Source organism: Penicillium cinerascens, assembly GCF_028974065.1.
Source record: "Penicillium cinerascens strain IBT 15544 chromosome Unknown contig_9_segment0_segment0, whole genome shotgun sequence".
NCBI lineage: Eukaryota > Fungi > Ascomycota > Eurotiomycetes > Eurotiales > Aspergillaceae > Penicillium > Penicillium cinerascens.
This window is the reverse complement of record NW_026695296.1, coordinates 103906-128020: the sequence shown is the minus strand read 5'-3', so window position 1 is coordinate 128020 and position 24115 is coordinate 103906. Positions and strand designations below refer to the sequence as shown.

At 47.3% G+C, this 24115-nt stretch overlaps 7 protein-coding genes across 7 annotated transcripts; 5 read left to right on the top strand and 2 right to left on the bottom strand.

Moving 5' to 3' along the window:
- Positions 1–2016: 2016 nt before the first annotated feature.
- Positions 2017–4064, top strand: N7498_006849 (uncharacterized protein; the record flags this gene model as incomplete). The annotated part of the gene is made up of 5 exons (XM_058453911.1): positions 2017–2405; positions 2461–2589; positions 2723–3238; positions 3296–3534; positions 3589–4064. 5 exons carry the CDS (start codon positions 2017–2019, stop codon positions 4062–4064), a joined length of 1749 nt encoding a protein of 582 aa, XP_058306160.1.
- A 5707-nt stretch (positions 4065–9771) lies between these two features.
- On the top strand, positions 9772–10116 carry N7498_006848 (uncharacterized protein; the record flags this gene model as incomplete). The annotated part of the gene is made up of 1 exon (XM_058453910.1): positions 9772–10116. The coding sequence occupies one exon, from the start codon at positions 9772–9774 to the stop codon at positions 10114–10116; it is 345 nt and encodes a 114-aa protein (XP_058306159.1).
- Positions 10117–11548: 1432 nt separating this feature from the next.
- N7498_006847 (AFG1/ZapE family ATPase) lies at positions 11549–13045 on the top strand (the record flags this gene model as incomplete). Its single annotated transcript, XM_058453909.1, has 4 exons — positions 11549–11705; positions 11774–12227; positions 12283–12796; positions 12860–13045. Coding segments are annotated over 4 exons (1311 nt in total), but the record flags the coding sequence as incomplete, so codon positions are not given.
- A 921-nt stretch (positions 13046–13966) lies between these two features.
- Positions 13967–15503, bottom strand: N7498_006846 (glycoside hydrolase family 5 protein; the record flags this gene model as incomplete). The annotated part of the gene is made up of 3 exons (XM_058453908.1): positions 13967–15022; positions 15085–15349; positions 15406–15503. 3 exons carry the CDS (start codon positions 15501–15503, stop codon positions 13967–13969), a joined length of 1419 nt encoding a protein of 472 aa, XP_058306157.1.
- Positions 15504–15929: 426 nt separating this feature from the next.
- Positions 15930–17213, top strand: N7498_006845 (Gfo/Idh/MocA family protein; the record flags this gene model as incomplete). The annotated part of the gene is made up of 1 exon (XM_058453907.1): positions 15930–17213. The coding sequence occupies one exon, from the start codon at positions 15930–15932 to the stop codon at positions 17211–17213; it is 1284 nt and encodes a 427-aa protein (XP_058306156.1).
- An 894-nt stretch (positions 17214–18107) lies between these two features.
- On the bottom strand, positions 18108–19634 carry N7498_006844 (uncharacterized protein; the record flags this gene model as incomplete). The annotated part of the gene is made up of 1 exon (XM_058453906.1): positions 18108–19634. The coding sequence occupies one exon, from the start codon at positions 19632–19634 to the stop codon at positions 18108–18110; it is 1527 nt and encodes a 508-aa protein (XP_058306155.1).
- A 549-nt stretch (positions 19635–20183) lies between these two features.
- On the top strand, positions 20184–22229 carry N7498_006843 (uncharacterized protein; the record flags this gene model as incomplete). The annotated part of the gene is made up of 1 exon (XM_058453905.1): positions 20184–22229. One exon carries the CDS (start codon positions 20184–20186, stop codon positions 22227–22229), a length of 2046 nt encoding a protein of 681 aa, XP_058306154.1.
- Positions 22230–24115: the final 1886 nt, after the last annotated feature.

Here is a 24115-nt window from a genome sequence, read left to right as displayed (position 1 = left end):
GCATCCACCCTTTCTGCCCGAACAAAATATAATAGCCTGAATTCTAAGGTGTCCTTTTTCTGCAGAGATTTTCATTCTGGTTTACATAGTAAAAAGACAGGTTTTTGACTGCATCCATCGCTCTTTCGTTTTCTGCGTCTATCTCTCTTAATAGCCAATCAGAAGCCCCCAACCTGATTACTTAGTGTCAGGATTTTAGGTGTATGCATTTATATATGCATATATCCTGAGCTTCCAATTCAATATGGAAGCTCCCATTGATGTTCTTATTCTGCCGTCTCTAACCGCCTTCATCCGTGGGAACCAAACATGAAGCTTGATCAAAGAAGGCATGACTACAGATTTCAATATTGCATGTCGAGGAATATAACAATACCCAATTTTGCACTTGAAATCCATACTATCTTGATGTCTGATGCGGGGTTTGAGCTTGATCAGGTTACATCTTATATCCGGGTGAAGATACTTGTAGGCTGCAGATACATATTATAATCTTGGAATGTTCATGCCCCTCGGTATTTAATATTGTAATGTGGAGGTACTTGGTCAATACATAATGCCGAAAATGACGCCTTGTGGTGCACGGCACATGACCCTTGACTTAGAGTAGTTGAGGCCAGGCGGTGCCACTGTGCACCAGCAACAACCAAAAAGTATCGTAACTATTCATTTACCGAGCTAGTAATAGTCAATAAATCAATCGATCGGACTTCAGGAGTAACTTGGCTAACCACAACCCATGAGACACCTTCCCCGGTTATCATAGAATATGCCACGGGCGAATTTGTCAGAGAGAGCGGTGAGGTATAGTTCTCCGAGTTCTCAGACCATGCCAAGATAAAACCCCACACTAGACGGAACAGTCGAGGACAAATGCGGAGAACTGGGCTTTTCTGCCGTTTCCTGCCGTACAAGTGACTCGCCCGCATCTTGAGGGCAATTTGCCGGATGGCCGTGGATGGACTCGGGCTTCTATAGGTTAGAGTTTCGCCCGGCTCCTGATTGGGCATTTTTTTCAGCCCTTGACGTTCCGTGGACCGATGCGTCCACCGGTCACGTTAGGAGCGCCGCACTGGTAACTCCTTTCCGGATCAGGCTAGCAGCCCTGAGCGCCTCTTGGCTTTGGGCTGTTGTTTAAGTATTGGCATTGGTCATAAGGAGATAAAGAGACCGAAAACGTGGCTTAGGCCTGTGTGCCAGCCGGTTATCTCGTGCGCCATGTTTTTGGCCCCGCTCTTGGCTGCAACATTACGGTAAGTTAACGGCCACAGGTGTCGCGATTTGATGTTTCGCCTACCATGGAACCCCAAATTGCGTATTGCGGTTGAAAAGGTTGTAAAGCCATCCCGAAGGGTGGCTTTTCGCCCTGCTGGAGTTTTCCCCTTTCCTTTTGAATCCCATACCCCGGCCAACCCGCGTTTTTACGTTTTCACACCATCTTGTTCGCAAAGTCGGAGAGTTCTCCTCAGCTTTCACCCACATCGTGTCTTGTGAATGTGATCTCTCAACTACCGCTCCGTTTTATTACATCGATGATGCTTGATTGCCCAAGGTCCACCACCTCTTGTCTACCCCTACAAAGATTTATCACGCGTGATCAACCAGTGAAGCATCTTAGATGCGCACTTGCAAAGTGAACCTCACTACTTTCTCAACTCGAATACTCGACAATTTCGTTTTACGAGACCAGACGACTCTTACCCGCTAGAAACTCAAAGCCGTGCGACTACCAAGCAACCAGTGCAGCCTTTCATCGTCCAAAGCAACAATTCTACTGCCACAAAGCAACCTCCCAAGCTCACAACCCCGTGATCTCAGCTGAGGATATCAGCTCATACTTCACCGAACTGCCCTGATTTTAGGCCCTTTATCTGATGTCGGTATAGCCCATGCGACCAAATACGGAATATTACCCTACGAGAATCTCCCATTTGCCGTCGACGCCCTTTTGGCCTTTACCCCGCCCCACAGTATCGGATTTATAGACTTTATTGGTTCCTCGAATCATCAAAAACAATGGCTTTCTCCAATAAGGACAAAGGGATGAATTCAGGTGTCCTGAGTACACTTGGCTTGAAGCCCGAAGGCCCTCATGATGTCCAGGAGGGAGTGATGGCTGATAACGCGGATAACCTTCAACGTCACCTTGGAAATCGCCAAATCCAGCTCATTGCAATTGGAGGCTCTATTGGAACCGCTTTATTCGTGAGCATTGGCACCGGTCTTTATCACGGTGGACCTGGCAGTTTATTCCTTGCTTTCACTATCCAAAGTATAGTCTTGGCAATGGTGAATAACTGCATTGCCGAGATGAGTACTGCATTTCCCGTCAGTGGTGGATTCATTCGCCTCGCAGGTAAATGGGTAGATGAAGCTCTTGGCTTTATGGTCGGTTGGAACTTTTTGTTCGTACTTGACTTTTCTCGAGATTAAATTCCTGTCGGTCCTAACAGCATGCAGCTTTTACGAGGCCCTGTTGATTCCATTTGAAATTTCGGCATTTACATTGGTACTGTCATTCTGGAGCCCCACCGTCACGGAACCTGGCCCAGTCGCTGGTATTTGTGCTGGAATTATTTTGTGCTACGCGTGAGTGTCCCCATAACAACTATCTTGACATGTGTGACTTCAGTATACGTCCTTTCCTTGAGCTCTCAAGGTAGAGTGAGAGTTTCAACGTCAAGTCTTCTGTATTGCGATCCAATACTGATCAGTACTCCAGGTTTCTTAACATACTCGCCGTGAAAGCATACGGCGAAGCTGAATTCTGGCTATCTAGTGGCAAAGTCGTGTTGATATTTTCGCTGTTCTTCTTCACGTTCGTCACCATGGTTGGTGGGAACCCAAGTCACGATGCATACGAATTTCGCCATTGGAACAACCCAGGCTCATTCATGGAGTATCTTGATACTGGTGCCCTCGGTCGCTTTGAAGGGTTTTTAGGGTCCCTGTGGTCCGCTTGCTTTGCGGTCGTTGGCCCGGAGTATATCTCGATGGTCGCAGCCGAGGCCAAGCGCCCACGAATCTATATCAAAAGCGCTTTCAAGACAGTTTACATCCGATTTGGCATCTTTTTCATCGGAGGCGCACTGGCTGTGGGTATCGTCTGCTCTGCCAGGGACCCGGCTTTGGTGGCAGTTGTTAACGGCGATTCTTCTGGCTCCACTGCTGCGGCATCCCCATATGTCATTGGCATGCGGAACATGGGCATTACGATTTTCCCCTCAATTGTGAACGCGTCAGTAATTTGCCAAGAAACTTCCTTGGATGAAACTAACTCTGCTTGTGACTATAGTCTTCTGTTGACTTCGATCTTCTCCGCTGGCAATACCTACACTTACTGTGCTATCCGTACTCTGTACGGTCTCGCACTTGAAGGACGAGCTCCGAGAGTCCTCACGTACACTACGCGGCAGGGTGTACCGATCTATTGCTTCGCCATTGTGATGGTTTTCCCTCTTCTCTCTTTCCTACAGGTATCGAATAGTTCTTCTATTGTCATCACTTGGTTTGCAAATCTCGTGACCGCTGGAGGTATGTGTCTTTCGAATTGCTGAGTCAAATCGCATTGCTCACCACTTTGAACAGGTCTGATCAACTACATCACGATTTCGTTGACCTACGTCTTTTTCCATCGTGCTTGCAAGGCACAAGGTATTGACCGCAGAACGTTTTCCTACTTCGGTCGGTTCCAACCCTATTGCGCATACATTGCCTTTGTCTGGATGATTCTCGTCGCAATTCTATACGGCTACCCTTCATATAAGCCATGGTCATTGTCAACATTCTGGTCGGATTATACGATGCAAATCGTCATACCTCCTCTTTTTCTCATCTGGAAAATCATCAAGCGCACAAAGCTGGTGAAGCCCCATGAGGCTGACCTGGTCTGGGAGCGACCTCTTATTGATGCCTATGAGGCAAGCTTCACCGATCCCCCGGTTGGATTTTGGAGGGAAATAGGCCAGATGGTCGGCGTTGGGCGGATCGAGGGTGGGAATGACAAACGGCGAGCTTCAATGGCTGATCACTCCTTTAAGAATGAAGAAGGGGCCACAGCGTGATCGCTGATTTCTTTCCCGCCGCGCTCAGAGAAATAGTATAAAACGTTATTGCTCGAAGTTTATTTCTCTGAGAAATTTCTTGTTTAAAAAAGGGAATTGATACAGCGAACCCCCAAACCACGTTTGGCGAGGTCTACGCAGACTAGACCCCGTATTGGGTTCCGGTAACATGATCCTGCAATTTACCGGCAACAATTATGTCGACATAAATCATGATAAACTACACCGCTTCAAATGGTGCGGAGAGAAGCCGGCTCGGCTCTTGTAGGGACTGCGCGACCCGGTTGCCTTTGATTTTTTGGTGCATTGAGACCCGCAGAATGTGCTTTGATTGGCCGCTTAATCCGGACTATTGCCGAGTTCACCAGGGTTCAAGCGCTAGTCCCTTATCACTAAAAGTTTCATTTTGAATGGAAGCTTTAATTACTAGCGACTTTTGTGCAGGTCGCTGCGTTTTGCGCTAAGCCAAAGATGACGGTCTTGAAGTTAACGAGCAAATCCTTTCAAAAGTACTGGGGACTAGGATAGCTAGGTTCGGCCATGCTTCACGCCTCGTTCGTTAATTGGTCTGATAATGTACCAGAAAGAGAAGGAAGGCCCTTAAGTTTTGAAGATATTTTCCCCTACGTAACTCCGAGGTCCGGATTATTACACATAATGAGGTCAAATTTCAGACTGGGCAGACTCATTCCTTGGAACTGAATTTTCCGCCCGGTCCGGCATATCCGATGACTACTCTTCACTCTTGGTATTCAGTTTTCCACAGCCTATTCCCGCCGATGTTTCTTCCAGAGCTTACTTCACCACTGCGTTGCCCCCGATCTCGGATAATACTTGGGACAAAACCCAATTACAATTTTGATACAAGGCGAATAAACTACTTCGGCCTCCGAGTAAGATTTAGCCGCCAAGCACTGCTCTTTCTTGAAGACGATCATCCGGAAGAACGATGAGGCCTTATTGAAGCTGCTCGATAATTGAATGGCCGCACAGAAAGTTGGGGAACGTATGTGATCAGCCGGTCACAGCTCTGTGAAAATCACTACGACCTACTTTATAAGCAGCGCTGTGCAAAACTTGACCTGAGCCGCCAATGCTCTCCGTCAGGTATTACTCGTCACTCCGACATCACCTTGCTGCTATTTCTCCCTATAGCGATATTGTCCGGCATCCACCGACTCCAAAGACCGGTGGGGTTAAAGGGGCGGTCTACTTATTTCGTCACGGAGTACTTGAAGTATCTCATCATGATTACACGAGCTGGATAATGCCATTTTTGCAGAAATTGCATTTCTTGCAGACGGTGGGCTGCCCGTTTGTTTCGGGCCGGTTATCCTTTTTATCCTCTTACCAAAGCTGGATAACTGATGCGCACGTGGGTATGCTTTCTCACCAGGGGTTCAAAGAATGCGCAAATTTAGGTAGAGCATTCCGTTGCAGATATTCTCGATGGTTAAACCCAACAAATCATCATCAAAATCCTGCATTACACGTTTGGACGGACGATGCAACACGCTGCCGCCTTTCCGCAGTGACCTTTGCCAATGCATTTGCTGGTGTCAGAGGTACGTCCAGTCCCACCGCCCCCGACTTCCCCACCTCTCTCCTCTCCTTTCTTTCAATCCCTTGGTGTCAACGAATGATCCAAGTTAGGGGAATAAGTCGGTAACTTGGAACAAATAGACGATGACCAGCTTCAGCAAGTCGAAAGCCAGGTTCGAGTTATACGCACTAAAAGAGGCTCCCGGTCCTGTGATAACCTGTGTTGGCATATTGCCTTTTCTGTTGACCAGGATGCGGGGTCTGACCAATTCAAAGAGCTGATGGAATTTACAACCCGATCGGCGTACGAACGGCTAAATAACGATTGGACTGGTCCTATCCCGCTTCAAGCCAGAGACATTTACGCAATGCAATTACTCCACTGTTATGATGTTGTCTCTGAAAGACCATCGCCATTCGATACTTGTTTTACGTCGGATGACTAGGTAGGGTTTGAGTACCTCAGAGATACCAAGTATCACTTCAGTGAAGGCTACGGCACAAAATACCCAGGATTTTACGCTATCCCTTGGTTGAAAGCCTCTCTAGCAGCATTAAAGGTCTCCAGACTTGGTGACTCCAATTTACCCTTGCGAATAGCGTTCACCCATCGTGAAGAAGTACTTTATCTCTGTTGTTTGCTGGGTATCGGTTATGAAAAGGACTGGAAGCCGGATCTTGAAACAATAGACAAAAATCGATCATGGAGAGCTTCGATTCTTGCGCCTTACCTCGGCCACATTGGCACGGAGACCTATTCCGGAAACGATTGTCGCAGATGTCTGAGGATTATTGTCAATGGGAAAATACGATCTGGATTCTATGGTATGTTGGAGCAGGACACTGATGGCGGCTATGACCTGGAACAAGTTGATCGTTGGGCAGCAATGCATTATCGCGCATGGCAAAGTTTCAGTCACACATCTATCAAGTTTCTATGATGAATTTGGCACCTTGAATGTTATAATCTCTACGACGTCCAGAGCTTTTAATCAGCGCCTCGTACAATAATGCGAATATCGACCTGTCAGTCATCCACCATGAAACGGTTTCCCTAATTTGCTTCGTTGCCGTCTATGTTTGTGCAGACTGGTAGATGTCTTGGCAATCATTTGAGTGAAGTTTTTGGCTTATTGGTACAAGGATAGCTCTTAGGTCTAGTGGTATCTATGAAACATTTATCTGCGGACCAAGGCCAGCACCAGGACCCGCAAGAAGATCAGTCGATGTTATAGATAATATACCGCCCACGAGCTATCTCGTAAGCTTTTAACTGTAATCATCGCATTGGAGGATTACGGCTATTTCCAACTACTTCCTGGAGCATTATCTCATATCATCAAAGAGCGTTAGAGGAGTGTTTACCATAGTAATATATAGAGGCATCTGCGTACTTCTGGGAGGAAAATTCAATGCCGCTGGACTCAAAAGATAATGTTGCAAGTTTGTAACTAGCCCTGAGGTTTCGCAACGGAGGTCACGAATGGTTGCAGTAATAAGAGAGGTGGCAGACCCTTGGTAGAGCACGATGATCGAGACGGTTCGAACACCTCAAGTGACTAACGAATTGGGCAAAATACAGACACTCCAGCTTATAGCTAGCTTTCCCATACTACCAATAGTCTGAATATTCTAGTAGATCTCGCAGACCAACCCCTCATTTACTTCTAAGAATCCAACGTCTCGTCTTATTATGAGCCCCACTCATGCCCATATTAAAAACCTCCAAGCCCAGCAAGGGCCAGGGGTAACGCGGTCTGAATCGCAGACTGATAAAGTAAGTCTTAACTTATACTCTATCCCTTTGCAGGAGCTAAGAGACTTTCCAAACGCCTATTATGTTCCCAAAGCCAAGCTCGATGAGCATATACGTGCGGGTAACATTAGCTGGAGAACCGGGATGGAGACCGCGCTTAGAGCACCGAAGCATATTCAGATAAACGCCCCTACGGAAAGGAATTTGGGGAACCCAAATGATTCTATCACTAGCAGGTGGACATAACTCGTGTATTGTACCTTTTAACATCCCAATCACTTCTGAATCCCGATCAAGATGGTTTATTATGCTTTTTCAATTCCAGTGATCCCTTAGACTAGTACGAGTAGGGCTAGAGTAAGTCCGCTTGGTAAGTGGCTTTGCGAGGCTCACAAAGCCTTCATTAGCAATAGAGCTCACCGGAAAACCTCGGACAGGGGATGTGGTCCATCTGCAGTTAGTCAATCTAATATCCTGGGATAAACCGCATTACGATATGAAACAGCGGTGTAGTTCAGCTCATCACACAAGCCATAGGGCCTTCGGCTTTAGCGATCACATACTGTATTAGGTTTAGTGCTACAAGGGAAGATCATTTTGACCCTTGCAACAAGCCATCCGGCTAAACCAAACCAGCTCAAGATTCGCAACGCCAATACCGATCTACATTTTAAACCTTTCATCGATGCAACTAGCAGATGCCTACTTTGGTGGGTTGACCCTTATCTTGGTTACAGCATGATACAATTGTGAGCATTATCGATTTTTGAGTTCAATAGTCTACTAGACACAGGACTCTCGAAATTGCCTTGTCCAGTACGCACGAGACTCTTTCTTGGCCCTATTGTCCAGTTCTCAGCGCAGATCATTCACTGGGCCCTCCACAGAAAGCTACGGTCCACTGTAATGTGCCCCTAGGCAAATAGAGCGACAATCAGCGTGTACCCTATATTCGAAGCGTGCGATGCATTCTTTCGGAGAGAGACATAAGACTCGATGCTACTCTCAATGACACTGGACAGGGAGGAGCTCCGGATAGATAGCGCTGCGTAGGGCTGCCACAATAGCTAAGTGTTGGGCGGTAAGTCGAAGTTTGTTCCTATGGTTCGTTCTCCGTAAATAGAAATGCACCCGTCGAGGCATTGTGAGCTCATCTCTCATATTAGCCCCTTTCCTTGTAAAGCCAAGTTAGCTTAAGGGAACTAGGGTAGGTTTCAGGCTGGTAACGAATGAGAAGCGCAGTATGTAGCAAGATCTATGGAGAGAGGCAAAACATCTTTCCCTACCAGGTTTAGCTCTCAACAAGAAGCACATCCTCCTAAATTATGACTGGTGAAGACGAGGGCTGCGCTGCATATGGGAAGAACGAGGCAAAACATGGGGTGGTCTTTGCTAGATCGCCCGGCATCTCTGCCTACCAGGGTTAGTTCTCTATGGAGCAAATGCAGCCTTCTATTAGATGTAAACGGAGTGTAAGCGAAGGCTGCGTGTGACGGAAAGATAAGGACGCAAGGCAATAGACTTGGGCGGGTTCCCTCGCGAAATCGTTAGATTGCCCACTTGGTTTGGTCTCTTTGCATGAAAGATTCCATTAAGTTCCAAGGCATATTACGGTATTATAACAGTGACCATCCATCGTTACCAGAGAATACAATACCGCTGAACAGGGATGACTGGAGACGAGACTGATTAAATTAGACTAACGTGTTTCAGGCTAGGGTTCGGGAATGAAAGTCTAAGAGTGTAGAGATAAATCGGATTTCGAATACTAGTGTACTTTCACGCTTTGCCTCGGCGATCTGCTGACTTGTGGGGCCCTCACTGGGCTTAGCCTTCGCTGCTCCGCGCCTTTTATGTCTCAGCTTATATGGCTCTACGGCTTGGTCTGCTCTGGAACCGACAAAAGGAAAATTGGTTGTAGAAGACGTAGAAGGGTTTGGGTAGGAAGGGATGTAAATAATTTTATAAAGATAGATAGAATAATACATGAATTTTCCTGCGACTCTTAACAGAGAACCTTTACTAGCATTTTACTCAAGAAAGATAGCACAATCCAAATCTAGGCTGCGTTCGAAGAATCCAGTAGTGGATGGAGACTTCCCACTATGATTGGTGGCGAAACCAATGAGAGAAGAGCCACATCAATAGTTTTTTATAGTCTACATGATATGTCTGGTCTGCTAAGCAAGGGGCTATTTAGTCGGACGGGTCCACTACTTGTTACTGTAGATCTTGATTCCCGATTCAACTAGTGCGTATCAGTGGCCTGCATTCGACGTACTCACTAGTCTCTCTTAATTGAACTTAATTTCATGGTCAAGTGGGTATTGTATTAAAAAGTATTTAAGTCCCAACAGTAGCCTCTAACCTACTCAAAATCCTCAGATACCATCAAACGTCTATGTTAATATGAACCTCTTGTTTATTTTAAGTTTCTTCAGTACCGCCGTCGTTGCTTCGGCCAAGTCCTGCCCTCCCCCGGGATCTAGCGACAACCAAGGCCGGTATAGCTGCAACCCTGCCCACCAGTACCCAAACGGTCAGATGTGCCGACCCATCAACGGTTGCTATTTCCTGGAAACGGCTGACGGAGGCAATCCGTTTGCCTCCCCTGCCCCCGGCCCTGCCCCCGACTGCCCTCCCCCGGGATCCAGCGACAACCAAGGCCGGTACAGCTGCAACCCTGCCCACCAGTACCCGAACGGTCAGATGTGCCAGCTCATCAATGGATGTTATCTCTTGACAACGGTCTGACGGAGGAGGCAAGCTGGTCGTCTAGAGTTTTACTACGACGTCCGCTCCCGTACCTAGCCGGGAGCTATCTACGCTGCCGCAGGTTATCTCAACGCTAAAATCAAGCAACATAGCAAAGATTCAACGCCGTTGCGGGCTATACACACTGAGACTGTACGTTCTGACGCTGGCGGCTAGTTAAATGTTATAACAATCTTGTCAAGTAGCCAGGTCTAGCCTAGAAATAACAGGAATTAGTTAAATACCGTATTACGGTCCTACTGTATAATCCCTTGCCGTAACAAAGACAGCCTATGCCTCACAGACAATAGGAGCCCGGCTACAGCTAATGCGTAAACAGCAGGCAATAGTGCTTCGTTAGTATACAGGTCATACACTAGTAACTACAGGGTAACCAAGGAACAAACGTCCTTCTCCACAATAATTCTGCCAGTATTTTGAAAATAATTAATGTACTATTATTTAGTCTGTATCAATACCGCGTATATCGAGCTAAGTTTAAAGAATTGAAGATACTGAATCCGACACGTATAGTAATTTTGTAAGGCGGTATGTAAGGAAAGCGATAAGGCGGTGAAAAAGAGGACGTTTGTTTCTTGGTCACCCTGTAATTCGGATGGATTTTAAAAGATGATCTTTCAAGCCAGTGAAAGCCTGCGGCCAGAAACAAAAGCAAAGGATTGGCGTCAAACTTCATCCGAGAAACTTGATAGATGTGTGACTGAATCCATACCCGTGCATGATAATGCATGCTGCCCAATGATCGACTTGGTCCAGGTGATAGCCGCAGTGGCTATCCTGTTTCAATAAACCGTAGAATCCAGATGCTATTTTCCCCATTGACTAAAGGCTATTTACAAGCTAGGCACTACATTTAGCCGGTGCGTTCCCTGAGGATCTTGAATCATGACGCGCTGGAAACAGAAACGGCTGCCTTTGCGGAAACAGAGCCAAGCGGCATTGTTTTCCCGTCTTTTCCGGTGTAACCTATTAAATCGTATGAATATGACGTCGTTTTTCACTGACTCAGCGCATTGCACATTAACTTATCGTTGGCCACCTAAAATTTGGTAATGCAAAGCCGATCATTCGGTCTTAAAACCTTCAAGAGAATGTGCTATTATATTGCGACATTTTGATATCATCAATTCGTCTGCCTCTTAACACGTCAATTCTATCTCAGTCACCAGTTGGCCTTCTCATATGGCAAAATACTGAGAGAGATAAATTCAAACACAATACGATGCTAAGGCTCCCACGGTCTGCTAAGAGCTATGTGATTCAACTGCCCAGCACGCTGCAGCTAATGGGCTTGCAATTACATTCTATGCATCCATCGTGGAGGATTAATCACCCGCCAAGTAGAGACCTTTCGAGTTATATTCACCAAGAAGGCTCATATGGATGCCATTGCACTTTATTGAGGACAGCTCAATACCATCGCGCCTATCTTGAAACTAAAAATCGGGCCCGAGGCTTTGCAGTGAATGCCATGCGTGGAAGCAATGATGATGGTGTTGGTGGTCCCTTGATGGAATATGATGCTCGAATTGGGCAGGGTCGGCTGCAGGATGATCCGCACCAGCGACGTATGTTTCCCAAGCTCTGCGGCAAAACAGAGAGAGAAGAAGCTGACTTGGCGTGGAACAAATTATAGAAATCATTAAACGACTTCAAGATTTGTATGAAGAACTAAAGACTTATGACCCACCTCAGGTGACCCACCCAACGGTTGGCTATCTGGATCACAATCGCCTGACGTCATATTTTGAGAGCTTCCTCGGTCGCGGGGCCGAGACTCACGAACAAGTCCCCGCCCCTGGCGATTCTCCAAAAGGCTTATATATGTTTGGAGGCGTAGGATGTGGTAAAACAATGCTGATGGATATGTTCTATGAAACACTGCCCGCACATATATCGTGCAAGTCGAGGACCCATTTCCACAACTTCATGCAGGAAATACATAAGCGTCTAAATGTGTTGAAAATAGAGTCTGGCAGTGACTGTGATGCATTATCTAAGTTGGCTGCCGACATTGCGGAGGAGTCGAGTGTGTTGTGTTTCGATGAATTTCAGTGTGCAGATATTGCTGATGCGATGATTCTGAGGACGTATGTATTTGTTTTTCTCCATCCTTATTCTTTCGACCTGACCAAATTATTAAAGATTCCTTGGACTCCTCGTGTCGCATGGGGTTGTGCTCGTCATGACTTCGAATAGTCATCCTGATGACCTGTATACCAACGGTATACAACGTGAATCGTTCATTCCGTGCATTGAACTCTTGAAAGATGTTCTCAAAGTGACCAAACTGAGTTCTCATGCCGATTACCGTCAGGTGGCTCGGCCCCAATCAGGAGCCTATTACCATCCATTGGGTCCTAAAGCAGAGCAACATGTACAGAAATGGTTCTCTTACTTGGGTGATATAAATGATCCTCCAAATCCAACAACGAAGGAGATATGGGGTCGAGAGATTAAAGTGCCTATGGCCAGTGGCAAAGCTGTCCGATTTAGTTTTAAAGATTTGGTCGGGGATGCCGTGGGGACGGCAGATTATCTAGAGCTCGTCCAGAGTTATGATTCTTTTATTGTCACTGAAGTCCCGCAGATGGATTTGAGTAATCAGGACCCCACAAAGAGATTCATAACCTTCATTGATGCCATTTATGAAAGCAAGGTAAGCAAGCTATGCTCGTTCGTCTATGCTATGTCAATCTAACCAAAGACGTGACCGATTTAGGCTATTTTAGTTCTAACGACGGCGGTTCCGCCCAGCAAATTATTCTTGGGCCTCTCCATGGAGGAACTAAGGTCAACCTCGAGCGTTAGGAAAGAGGAGGAACGTTTTGCTTATATGCGTGCCATGTCACGGTTGTCGGAAATTGGTAGCGAAGACTGGATGAAGCGTAAAATTTTGCAGGAATGAAGAAAATGTATATCATATATAAGGATCACATATAAGGATTTTACAACGTATTCGGCAAGCGAGCTACGCATATAAACGAGGTGTGCACCCTAAAACACTAGAACAAACGCGATATTTTATAATTTTATATCTTAATAATAAATAATTATTTTTACTTTATCCATCTAAAACTACCTATTATACTGTCCTATTCCCTTGGGAATGGTCCACCAGAGACTGCGCCAAAGCCCACACCAACCCGCAAATAGGTTTGGCTTTGGGGCCGGTCTTTGGGACCACAATGGGCCGTGGGCTTTGCCTTTACTGTAGGTTGATGCCGCGCTAAAACAAGCCAACTTAGGAAGGCTATTACACCACAACCCGTTTATTAAATAATTTTTAATTTATATTCTCACGATGCTAGAGACCGTAAGATTTGCATACAATTTAATCTATTTCAATAAATATAGATTGTGGCTACACTTTATTGCTGCAATTTACCTAATATATAGAGTCTTATGATTCGTGGAGAGGCAATAGATGGTCAGCGTTTAAAGATGGCTTTAGATAATCATTTCAAAATAAAGAGAGAATCGAACTCGGGCGAGACGTCACCGCGCTGAAGACTCCGCCAGTTCCGAGTTTGCCGGCCCCGGCAGCTGTATTTTTAACGCGCTAGTATCATAGTAGCGGATATTGGAGAGCTCTCATTGGTTGGAATTGGTAATAAGAAGCGCCCCGCCCACCCTCAAAAAGCTAATATGGTCTATAGGGTTATCCCCCGGTTAGGTCAATCTTGGGGTTTTAGTCTTTGTGTGATACGTCAGGTCAGATCAAGAGAAAAGAGTACGATGTGCAAGAATACTAAAGCTGAGGAAGGAAGAAAGCAACAGGAGATCTCTAATCTATAAACATGACACTGGAATGTATGGAAGAAGAAATCTAGTTGTCGACCCGCGAAACTGCGGCATGAGCACTCATAATCTCATTCAAACTGCAACGCTGCACGCATTCGTCAAAGCTAAAGCTCTTAGCCAACTCCTCCAGCTGCGCCTCGTTCTTGTCCGCGAACAGCTCGGCAAAGTCATCCGACAGACTGGCACTCAAAAAATCATGCAGAACCCTTCGAACAATGTGTCTCTTCGTATTCCAGGGTCCCGGATATGTGTTTTTTGCCTTGGGACTGACATGGTCAATCCATTCCACGAGGGGGTCTATTACGGCATCGACCCCGGCGGATGGATAGGGAGCCCAGCCGTCGAGCTGGGAAGCCCGTTTCGTTTCTAGGAAAGTCGCAATGGCGCGGTTCCAGGCACTTTGGGGAGAAGTGTGAACCATCCCCTGGAGGCCGATATCTTTGTAGAGCCATATGGTCCAGTGGATCTGATATTTGTCATAGATGCGCAACTGCTCACCGAGAAGATTATACCGTTCCTGATTGATCTCGTCCGCATTCTCATCCAGTGCGGGATCCGCATAGACGGGTCCAAACTCGCCATTCCAAATTGGCACCCCGTGCTGACTTTGAAATTCTGCTTTACGAAGGAACTGCTGCTCCAGCTTGGCTTTTTGCTCGGCGGTGCCTCGGTACCGTTCACCGGTGGGGAATCCCATCGTGCTGTAGTCATGCAGGGCGTAGACGCAGTTGGGTAACACCTTCTCGAAGCAGCGCCATTCCATGGCAAATGTATTGCCATCCAGCCAGAGGATGTGATCTGGGTCAACTGCGCGGATCGCCTTCTCCAGCCTTTCGTAGAATGCTGGGAGACGGTAATGCTTAGGGTCACATGGTTCGTTCAGAGGGTTGTAACCGGCCACCCACGGCTGATCTTTATAGCGGGCAGCGATCTGCTCCCACAGCCAAATAGTCCGATCTTGATGATCCCTGTGCTCCCAAAACGTAGCGTAAGGGGACGGATTATCTGAATGCCAGTCGGCATTCTGTCCTCCGGGAACAGCATGCATGTCCAATATAGTGTAGATCTCATGTTTGGCACACTAGAATGAAGGTTCCATGAGCACTTAAGCACTTGAGCAGATTACGTGGTCGTCTCACATACCAGATCAATCACACGATCCAAGTACAGAAACCCGGACATCTTCAGAACCCTCGGGTTCATATCATCCTCGAAGTGGCGGTAATTGAATGGGATTCGAATACAGTTCAGGCCGAGGCTTTTGGAGAATTTGGCGTCGGCTTCAGTAAAGAAGTGATACAGCCAGCGATCGAAGAAGAACTCGGATTTCTCCCTACCAAGGACTTTAAGCATTGACTCCCGATGCTGCGACTCATGGCCCGGGTAACCAGTAATGAAGTTTTCCATACTATAGACGACCTATTAGCGAAATCAGGACATTTTTATTCCCGGATACAAACTCACTTCATCCACCCTCCAATCGCGGTTCCTCGCAGAAACACCGGTTGACCGGTATCATCGACCACCTTGTCTCCGGTAACACGCAAGATTCCCATCACCATGGTGCTGGGTGGAAGTGGTTGTGAACAGTCAGCTAGAATGGTCCTCATCAAATTTGGAGAATGAGAACCTAGGAATGACGGCTATATCATTCCCGGGTATGGGATCTTCTGTCGATAAATGCTTCTCTGGGCTTTGGATCTCATATTTAGCCTAAATATATGCAGTGGATTAGAGGATCCCCTCCGTGCCTTGGGGGATTGTGGCGGGGTGGGGGGTTTAAGAGGTAAAATGACGACATGTGCTATATATGTCGGCATATCTTTTCGACGAGCGGGGTATTTATTTTGCACCAAACAGAGAGCTGGAGCAAATTTTGCCATCCATAAACGTTGAGACAGATGGGATATTGCATTTAAATATAGTGAACATCAATCCTGAGAGTACTTCATTGAGTGTTGCGTTGTCTTTTGAGCTCTCCCAAAGCTATGGCATCGAAGAAATACGCCCTGATTGGCACCGGTAGCCGTGCCGGCTTCTTTTACACGGCCGTTGCGCGGGATTTTAGCGATTCGGCACAGCTGGTCGCTCTTTGCGACACGAACCAGACGCGCATGAATGTGGCCAACGACAAGCTCCAGAAGCTGGGTCACCAACCTCTGCCCACCTACACGGCCCGTAACTTTGATCGTATGATTGAGGAAACTGGGCCCGATTGTGTTATTGTCACGACGATCGACCGCACTCATCACATCTACATCATCCGTGCAATGGAACTCGGGTGCGACGTGATCAGTGAGAAGCCGATGACCGTGGACGAGGAAAAGTGTCAGGCCATCTTGAATGCCTGCAAACGGACCGGGCGCAAATTGCGGGTCACTTTTAATTATCGCTACGCGCCACATAACACCAAGATTCGCGAATTAATCGCCGACGGCACGATCGGCCAGGTCTTCTCGGTCCATTTCGAATGGCTTCTGAACACCCAACATGGAGCAGATTATTTCCGTCGATGGCATCGAGATAAACGTAATAGTGGAGGCCTACTGGTGCATAAGGCGACCCATCATTTCGACCTGGTCAACTTCTGGCTGGGAACTCAGCCCCAGACGGTATTTGCCATGGGAGACCTTAAGCTCTACGGTCAAGAGAATGCCGAGAAGCGTGGAGAGACAAAATTCTACTCTCGTGCCCGAGGCAGTCAGTATACGACGAAGGACCCCTTTGCCTTACATCTAGAAGACCATGCGGATTTAAAGGCGATGTACCTGGATGCTGAAGAGGAAGACGGTTACTATCGTGATCAAAGTGTTTTTAGTGATGGCATTAGCATTGAAGACACAATGGGCGTGATGGTTCAGTATAGCTCGGCGTCTATATTGACATATAGCCTGGTCGCATATGCCCCATGGGAAGATTTCCGAGTCTGCTTTAACGGCAGTAAAGGACGACTCGAGGTAAATGTAGTGGAGCAATCCTATGTGAGCGCAGGTGGGGATCGGCAGATGGAGGGAGCGGTGAAGGGGATCAACATTACTGTCCACCCCATGTTTGCCGAGCCCTACCCGGTCCATATCGATGAGGGTCAAGGAGGTCATGGTGGTGGGGATCCGATACTTCTCAATGACCTGTTTGGCCAACCTGCCCCGGATCGCTTCAATCGTGCCGCATCCCATGTGGATGGAGCCATGTCCATTCTCACTGGTATTGCGGCAAACAAATCCATTCGTACCGGCCAGGCAGTTCACATCAAGGATCTTCTCCAGTTTTGAGAATTTGAATAAGAATAAGAGAGCTCAAGTCAGAACATTCTACGTCTCACTGACCGAGCATGACTTCATGTTCCTGAGCTACAGATACAGTCCTAGAAATCGAAACATATACGTACTACATTGATCAATATTATACGTTACTCGAGTATTTTAAAGGGTGTGTTTAACTCTTAAGGAGTTTTCCGTGTCCTTGTAGCAGCTGTTCAAAGGCTCAACGGGACGATTCTTGAACCATCAACAGAACTACGGCGGCCTATCTGGGCAAAATCACAATAGCATATTTTCCACTCCCAGTTTCTTAGATTTTGGTTCCTATTACTTCCCACCTAGTTCTCCGCCGATTGCTTTCTTATTGGGAATACAAAGATAACTTACGTATATTCTGTAATTATAAGGCCGCATAGCCGATTATTAGTAAATGTATGTTTGAGTTTAGTTATAGTCCCGAGAGTAATCCTCTAGTAGCCCTTAGCAAAGGCTCAACCACGGGGGCCCGTAGGGTAGACTTCGCCCCGAGGACCTCAGCAGGAAAAGTGAGGGCTACATGTAGGTTTTTAACTATTATCCCATATTTATCAGCCCCTATTTCATTTGAAAGAACAAAATTATATGGCTATAAATTGGGCATGAGCTACTGACCGGTAGAAAGTCAAAATTAACATAAAAAACGGGGATTTGTGATTTTGTCCAAACAGACCCCCGTAGGAAATAGCTCCATGGAGTGTCACTAAGATACGCCACCAGACTAGCCCCACAGACCTGAGAAACACCAGGGTTCGTCTCCTGCTGACCAGCACCATTCAGTCTTCAAAGCGAGTTGCCGCAAAAGCAAGCCATCAAGACACTTCGCTCGAGGCGGGAGATCACTGGCTAGAAAGACATTCTGATTTCGCTTCACGGGTCAGCTTGTTCAAAATGCACCGCGCTGGGCTTCAATTCGTCCAACTCTCTCTCGCGTCTGCTCATTTCAACCCCGCCGCCAACCAAGGCATCATCGCCGTCAAAGATCACAGAGATCTCTTCCAGAGTGGTGTTCCTGGATTCAACAAAGAGGAAATAGATCGTGACGAAGATCACAACAAGCCAGCAGTCATAGAGAAGGTAGTATTTCCATCCGGCATTGGCGAGACCGACGGGGTTGACATAGTTGCCGAAAAATGCAGCGGCGTACGCTCCGATAACGACGATAGCCAATCCCTTGGCTCGCAGATGATATGGCAGAATCTCGCAAGCGTAGGCCTGGTAAAGACCACTCCAGGCCAGGTCGTAGAAGGTGTAGTATAGAAAGATGCACGCCAAGACGCCCTTGGCTGTGCCAGGCTGCTGGTTCTCCGAGTAGAAGGCGGAGCAGACAGTCCAGGCAATGAAAATACAAAGCATTCCCCCTACTGAGATGAGAAAGAGACGCCGGCGTCCAATTTTGTCCACGAAAAATGTGATCCCGAGGGCAAAAACCCAATTGTAGACCTGGACCGCACCGTTGATCTGGAGTTGCTCGCGAGCCGATGTCACTCCCACGCTGTCAAGCACTTGATGCAGATAATACGAGAGAATTGTGTTTCCGGCCGTGTTAGCGAAGATTCCCAGGCTCAGGCAGATGGCGAACCGGTGACGGTTTCCTTTAGTGGAGAAGAACTCCATCCAACCACGTTTGGCAAACTGTTTCTCTAGTTGGATGGTTTGGCAAATCTCGTCAAACTCGGCTTGAACAAACTCTGGGCCACTGGCCGTTCCGTGATACTTTTCCAGGATGGCCCGCGCCTCATCAGGCCGATCACGGTTGATCAAAAACCGGGGTGATTCCGGAACAAACCAGATGAGGGAAAACTGAATGATCGGTGTGACAAACTGCAGAATCGACGGCAGCCGCCACGCCCACTGGCTCTGGATGGTCAAGGTGCCGTATGTTGCCCATGCGGCAATGATTGCACCGATGTAGTAGAAGGTGTTGTAAATCGTCGTGACGATGGCTCGGTGCTGGGGATGAGCCAGCTCCGTGATAAGATACGGCCCGGTGCCAAAGGAGGCGCCGACGCCGCCGATGAAACGGGAAGCGATAAACATACCCATATTCACCGAGCCCGTTTGAATGGCAATACCAACGAAAAGAATTAGATCCCCAATTATAAGTGTTCTCTTTCTCCCCCAGTGGTCGGCCATATAGGGCATGAAGAAGTTGATCACCAAATTTCCAGCTGGAACAATAGCATTCATCAAGCCCAATGTGGATGGTCTAGGATTGTCGAAATAGTCATTCCAGTACGAAAGCGTTTGTAGACCATTCATCATCGTCCCATCAAAACCCCCAGTCGCTGAAGAAAGCCAGATCACGGCGATTAGAAAATAGAGTTTGCGGAGACAGGCATGACGGTACCAGACAACCGTTGGGAACACCCGTCCGCCGATGCTGATGTTCTTCATTGTGGAATCGCTATTCAGGGGAATTCCTCAAGTTGAAGAAGATACTACATTCCAGTATGGGCCGGGATGATGATTTTAGGATACTCACCAGCTACTTTTATCTGGCCAAGGGCGATGTTAAGCTTTGTGGACAGGAAATGCCTCTCTCGGCATGAGGGGCTCGGCCATGAACAGACTAGGAGGGTGGGGAAGTGGAGAAGCTTCACCTCTACGAGGGCGCTAATACGAAAAGATTTCACAAGGTTTGACACTCGCGATGATCAGTGGCCGCGATTGACGGACTTTTTTGGGCCGTCGCGGTTATTCTGGATAAAATGCGGCTTTCGGGATACGATGACCCGAAGCTCTTTCGAGAACGGCGATGTTCATTTGTTATGATTTGTCGTGCGCTACTCGGCAGATGTTCAACCTTTGCCTTTCCGATCAATACTGGCAGCTTTACCAGACGTATGATACGGCGCACCCTGGATACTTCCTGGTTTTTTCCCATCCTGGGCCACCTATCCATCCCAGATAGCTCCATTTCACATTCAGTTGATCCAGGCTAACATGTTGGCTGATGGGGAGCCCAATATCGATCGAGAGCGTCTTGTGCGGCGACACAATCCTGCTCGGACTGTGAGCAACCTGCAGTCCCCGATGCAGGTTGGAAATGGCCGCTTTGCTTTTGGGGCAGATATTTCAGGACTGCAAACATTCGTGCCTTTTGCCACAATGTCGGAATGGGGCTGGAAAAACGACCAACTCCCGGCAGGGTCATCACTGGTAGATTATCATGGACAGGATTTGGAGACACATGGTCGAAAAGTGAATTATGATATACCAGCTCCGCGAACACCAGTGTCCCAATGGCTTATCTCCAATCCGAACCGGATGAACCTTGGTAGGATTGGTCTGCGGTTTGGTGATAGAGTGGTGTTAGAATCCGACCTCGATTCCGCCACTCAACATCTGGATCTTTGGACAGGGACGATACATAGTTCTTTGCGGTGGGACGGACATGACATTTCGATTGAGACATGCGTCCATCCAGAACAAGACGCTATTGCGATCCAAATTGAATCCCTTCTTGTTGCCCGCGGGCAATTGAGCGTCTTTATCGATTTCCCGTTCAGTAACGGAGAATCGAAATTCTCTGCTCCCTACGCAGGCATTTGGGACCAACCGGAGTCACATAGCACGACCGTTGAGGAATCGCAGAGTACGCGAGCGCGTTTGAGGCACGTTGTGGATGACACAAGCTACGATGTCGTCCTCCGTTGGAGTCAGAAAGGTCATGTGAAGCATTTAACGGACCATCGGTACGTCCTCGAGCTCTCCGAATTGTCATCGTCCTTTTTGAAGCTCTCTGCCACCTTTGAGCCAGAAATAGAGATACTCGATGCTTCAGTTATTGCGAAGGCCTCGGCAGCCTCTTGGCCAACATTCTGGCGGAGTGGAGGGGCCATAGATCTCTCGGAGAGCTCTGACCCTAGGTGGTTTGAATTAGAGCGTCGAATAGTCTTAGCACAATACATCATGGCTGTGAATGCAGCGGGTGATTGCCCTCCGCAAGAGAGCGGGCTGGTCAATCTAGGATGGTACGGGAAATTTCATATGGAGATGAATTGGTGGCACTCTGGATATCTCGCTTTGTTCAACCGCTGGTCACTGCTGAGTCGCAGCCTCAACATATACCATCGGTTTCTTCCCAAAGCCGTCCAACGGGCATCTTCGCAGGGATACAAAGGTGCACGCTGGCCAAAGATGACGGACCCCGAAGGGAAAATGGCGCCAGGTGAAATCAATGCCCTCCTGATCTGGCAGCAGCCGCACCCCTTAGCTTTTGCGGAGCTAGATTATCGTGCCCATCCAACCAGGCAAACATTGAAGAAATGGCAGCCAGTTGTCCGAGCTACGGCTGACTTCATGGCAAGTTATGCGGCATGGAACAAAGAGACACGTGTCTATGATCTTGGACCACCATTACACGTTGTGTCAGAAAACACCGATCCTCGGGTGACGTACAATTCTAGCTTTGAGCTAGAATACTGGCGGTTTGGTCTGGCCGTTGCAATGAAATGGTGGGATCGATTGGGACTGGAACCCGAAAAATCCTGGTTCACAGTGCTGAACCATCTCGCACCTTTACCAACGCAAGACGGTGTCTATGTACTGTGGCCAGGTGTCCAGGAAATGTGGACCAAGTACAATTGGGAGCATCCGGCATTAGCTGGGATGTATGGGTGGTTGCCCGGCAGCAAAAAGTTGGATCTGGCTATGATGCGAGCGACCAGTGACAAGATCTGGAACACGTGGCGCTTCGACAACTGTTGGGGATGGGACTTTGGCCTCTTGTCGGTGAATGCGGCCCGGCTCAAGGAGTGCGATCGAGCAATCGACTTCCTCCTGGACGAAAATATGCCCTTTGACGACGTGGGCCTGGCACCTGGAGGATCCAAGGTTCCGTTCCCGTATTTGCCTTCCCTGGGGGCTTTTCTTTTCGCCGTCGCGTTTATGGCCGGTGGCTGGGATGGATGTCCTAATCGGAGCACGCCTGGATTTCCCATTCATGGATGGAAAGTAAGATCTGAAGGTTTCAGCAAGGCATTCTAAATGAACAGCCCTGAAGCAAGCCGAGTCCAGATTTCTCTTGCCCAATTACGCCAGCCATGCCTAAAGGATAAAGAATATGGAAAGTTTCATAATACTCAAGCCTGGACGCACCTAGCCGTTATATTAGGTACTGTATCCTGTGAATTTTGCCCACAGTGATTATCTTATCTAGGCATGACTCCGTTCGACTTTATATTATCTCGTAGCAGACTGCACCAAAGCCCACACATGGGCCCGGAAGTCGGCCCCAGGGCCCAACCCGCACAGGCTGTGGGCTCTAAACTGCATGCTAACATTGGAAACCGATTTCAAAATAGCCTTGTACCTGACCAGATCTCCACCCGCATTTTCTATCCCATGGGGGTAAGTGGGATGCAGTTCATCCCAGTAGAGTAGGGTTTCGTTAACTATGGGAGCCGGTTTGTTCATCCCAGTAGAAACGCCCATCCAGATCCTAGTAGGCTTTTTTTGGTCGGATCCCTATCGAAGGTCCGTTAAATTTAAACCTATCCCATAGGGGTAAGTGGGATGCAGTTCATCCTAGTAGAGTAGGGTTTTGTTAACTATGGGAGCCGGTTTGTTCATCCCAGTAGAAACGCCCATCTAGATCCTAGTAGGCTTTTTTTGGTCGGATCCCTATCGAAGGTCCGTTAAATTTAAACCTATCCTATAGGGGTAAGTAGGATGCAGTTCATCCCAGTAGAGTAGGGTTTCGTTAACTATAGGAGCCGGTTTATTTATCCCAGTAGAAACGCCTATCTAGATCCTAGTAGGCTTTTTTTGGTCGGATCCCTATCGAAGGTCCGTTAAATTTAAACCTATCCTATAGGGGTAAGTGGGATACAGTTCATCCTAGTAGAGTAGGGTTTCGTTAACTATAGGAGCCAGTTTATTTATCCCAGTAGAAACGCCTATCTAGATCCTAGTAGGCTTTTTTTAGTTAGATCCCTATCGAAGGTCCGTTAAATTTAAACCTAGATCCCCCTATAATTAGTCTACGTTGAACTATAGCGTGATTCTCCGACTTTACTAACAAAAGCTTCCCGGCGCTAAACCATAAATGGACTAGACCCCGGTGAAGTTTAGGGGAAACCCCGCTGTTGTTCAGAATGCTTCTACCCCCCTAATTACCTCAAATTATTTCTTGATTACCATCCGAGGTGAAACTCTCGCTATTAAATTATGTCTAAGCGCAGTTAGAGCGTAACAACTTCTGTGGTGGACGTAGAAAGTGATATACTTCTATTATGCCTCTAAGTCCTGCTGGATTTTAATGTTGTCCTTTGCACTATACATAATTGTTGCTACACACGATAGAATCTCTCTCGTCATCTACTAGAAAAGTATCGCCTTAAAGGTCGACGGCGACAGAAAATCGAATTATCTAATTAGTTAGACTTAGTCGCCGTCTCTAGCGCCTATATAGTGTAGCTAGTGGATAGTATAAACGAGATTTATAGGTTGCCGACCGTACTTAGCTTCCTCTACCACCTCGAAAATTGCGACTTTCGTTCGACTAGTAGCGATCGAATATAGTAACACTATAATAAAAAGCATTAGTGGTAGGTATCAGGATTTTAGGTATCTGCATTTATAACTGCAGATTTCTAGAGCTTCCAATTCAATATAGAAGTTCCCGCTGAAATTCCCGTTCTGCCATTTCTCACCGCCTTTATCTGATCTTGCAGTTATCTCTTATTTATCTCTCACTTTGCTCTCACTTCAGCCTTTACTATGCTTTCTCTTTCCATTTGCCTACCGGACCGAGGTTATTAGGCCTATCCTGTCTATAGCCGCGGGTAACAGCACGTTTACCTACCTCGGGCAATAGCACGTTTACGGCAAGATTACCTCGGGCGAATATTACCTTAGGTAATTAGCCAGAT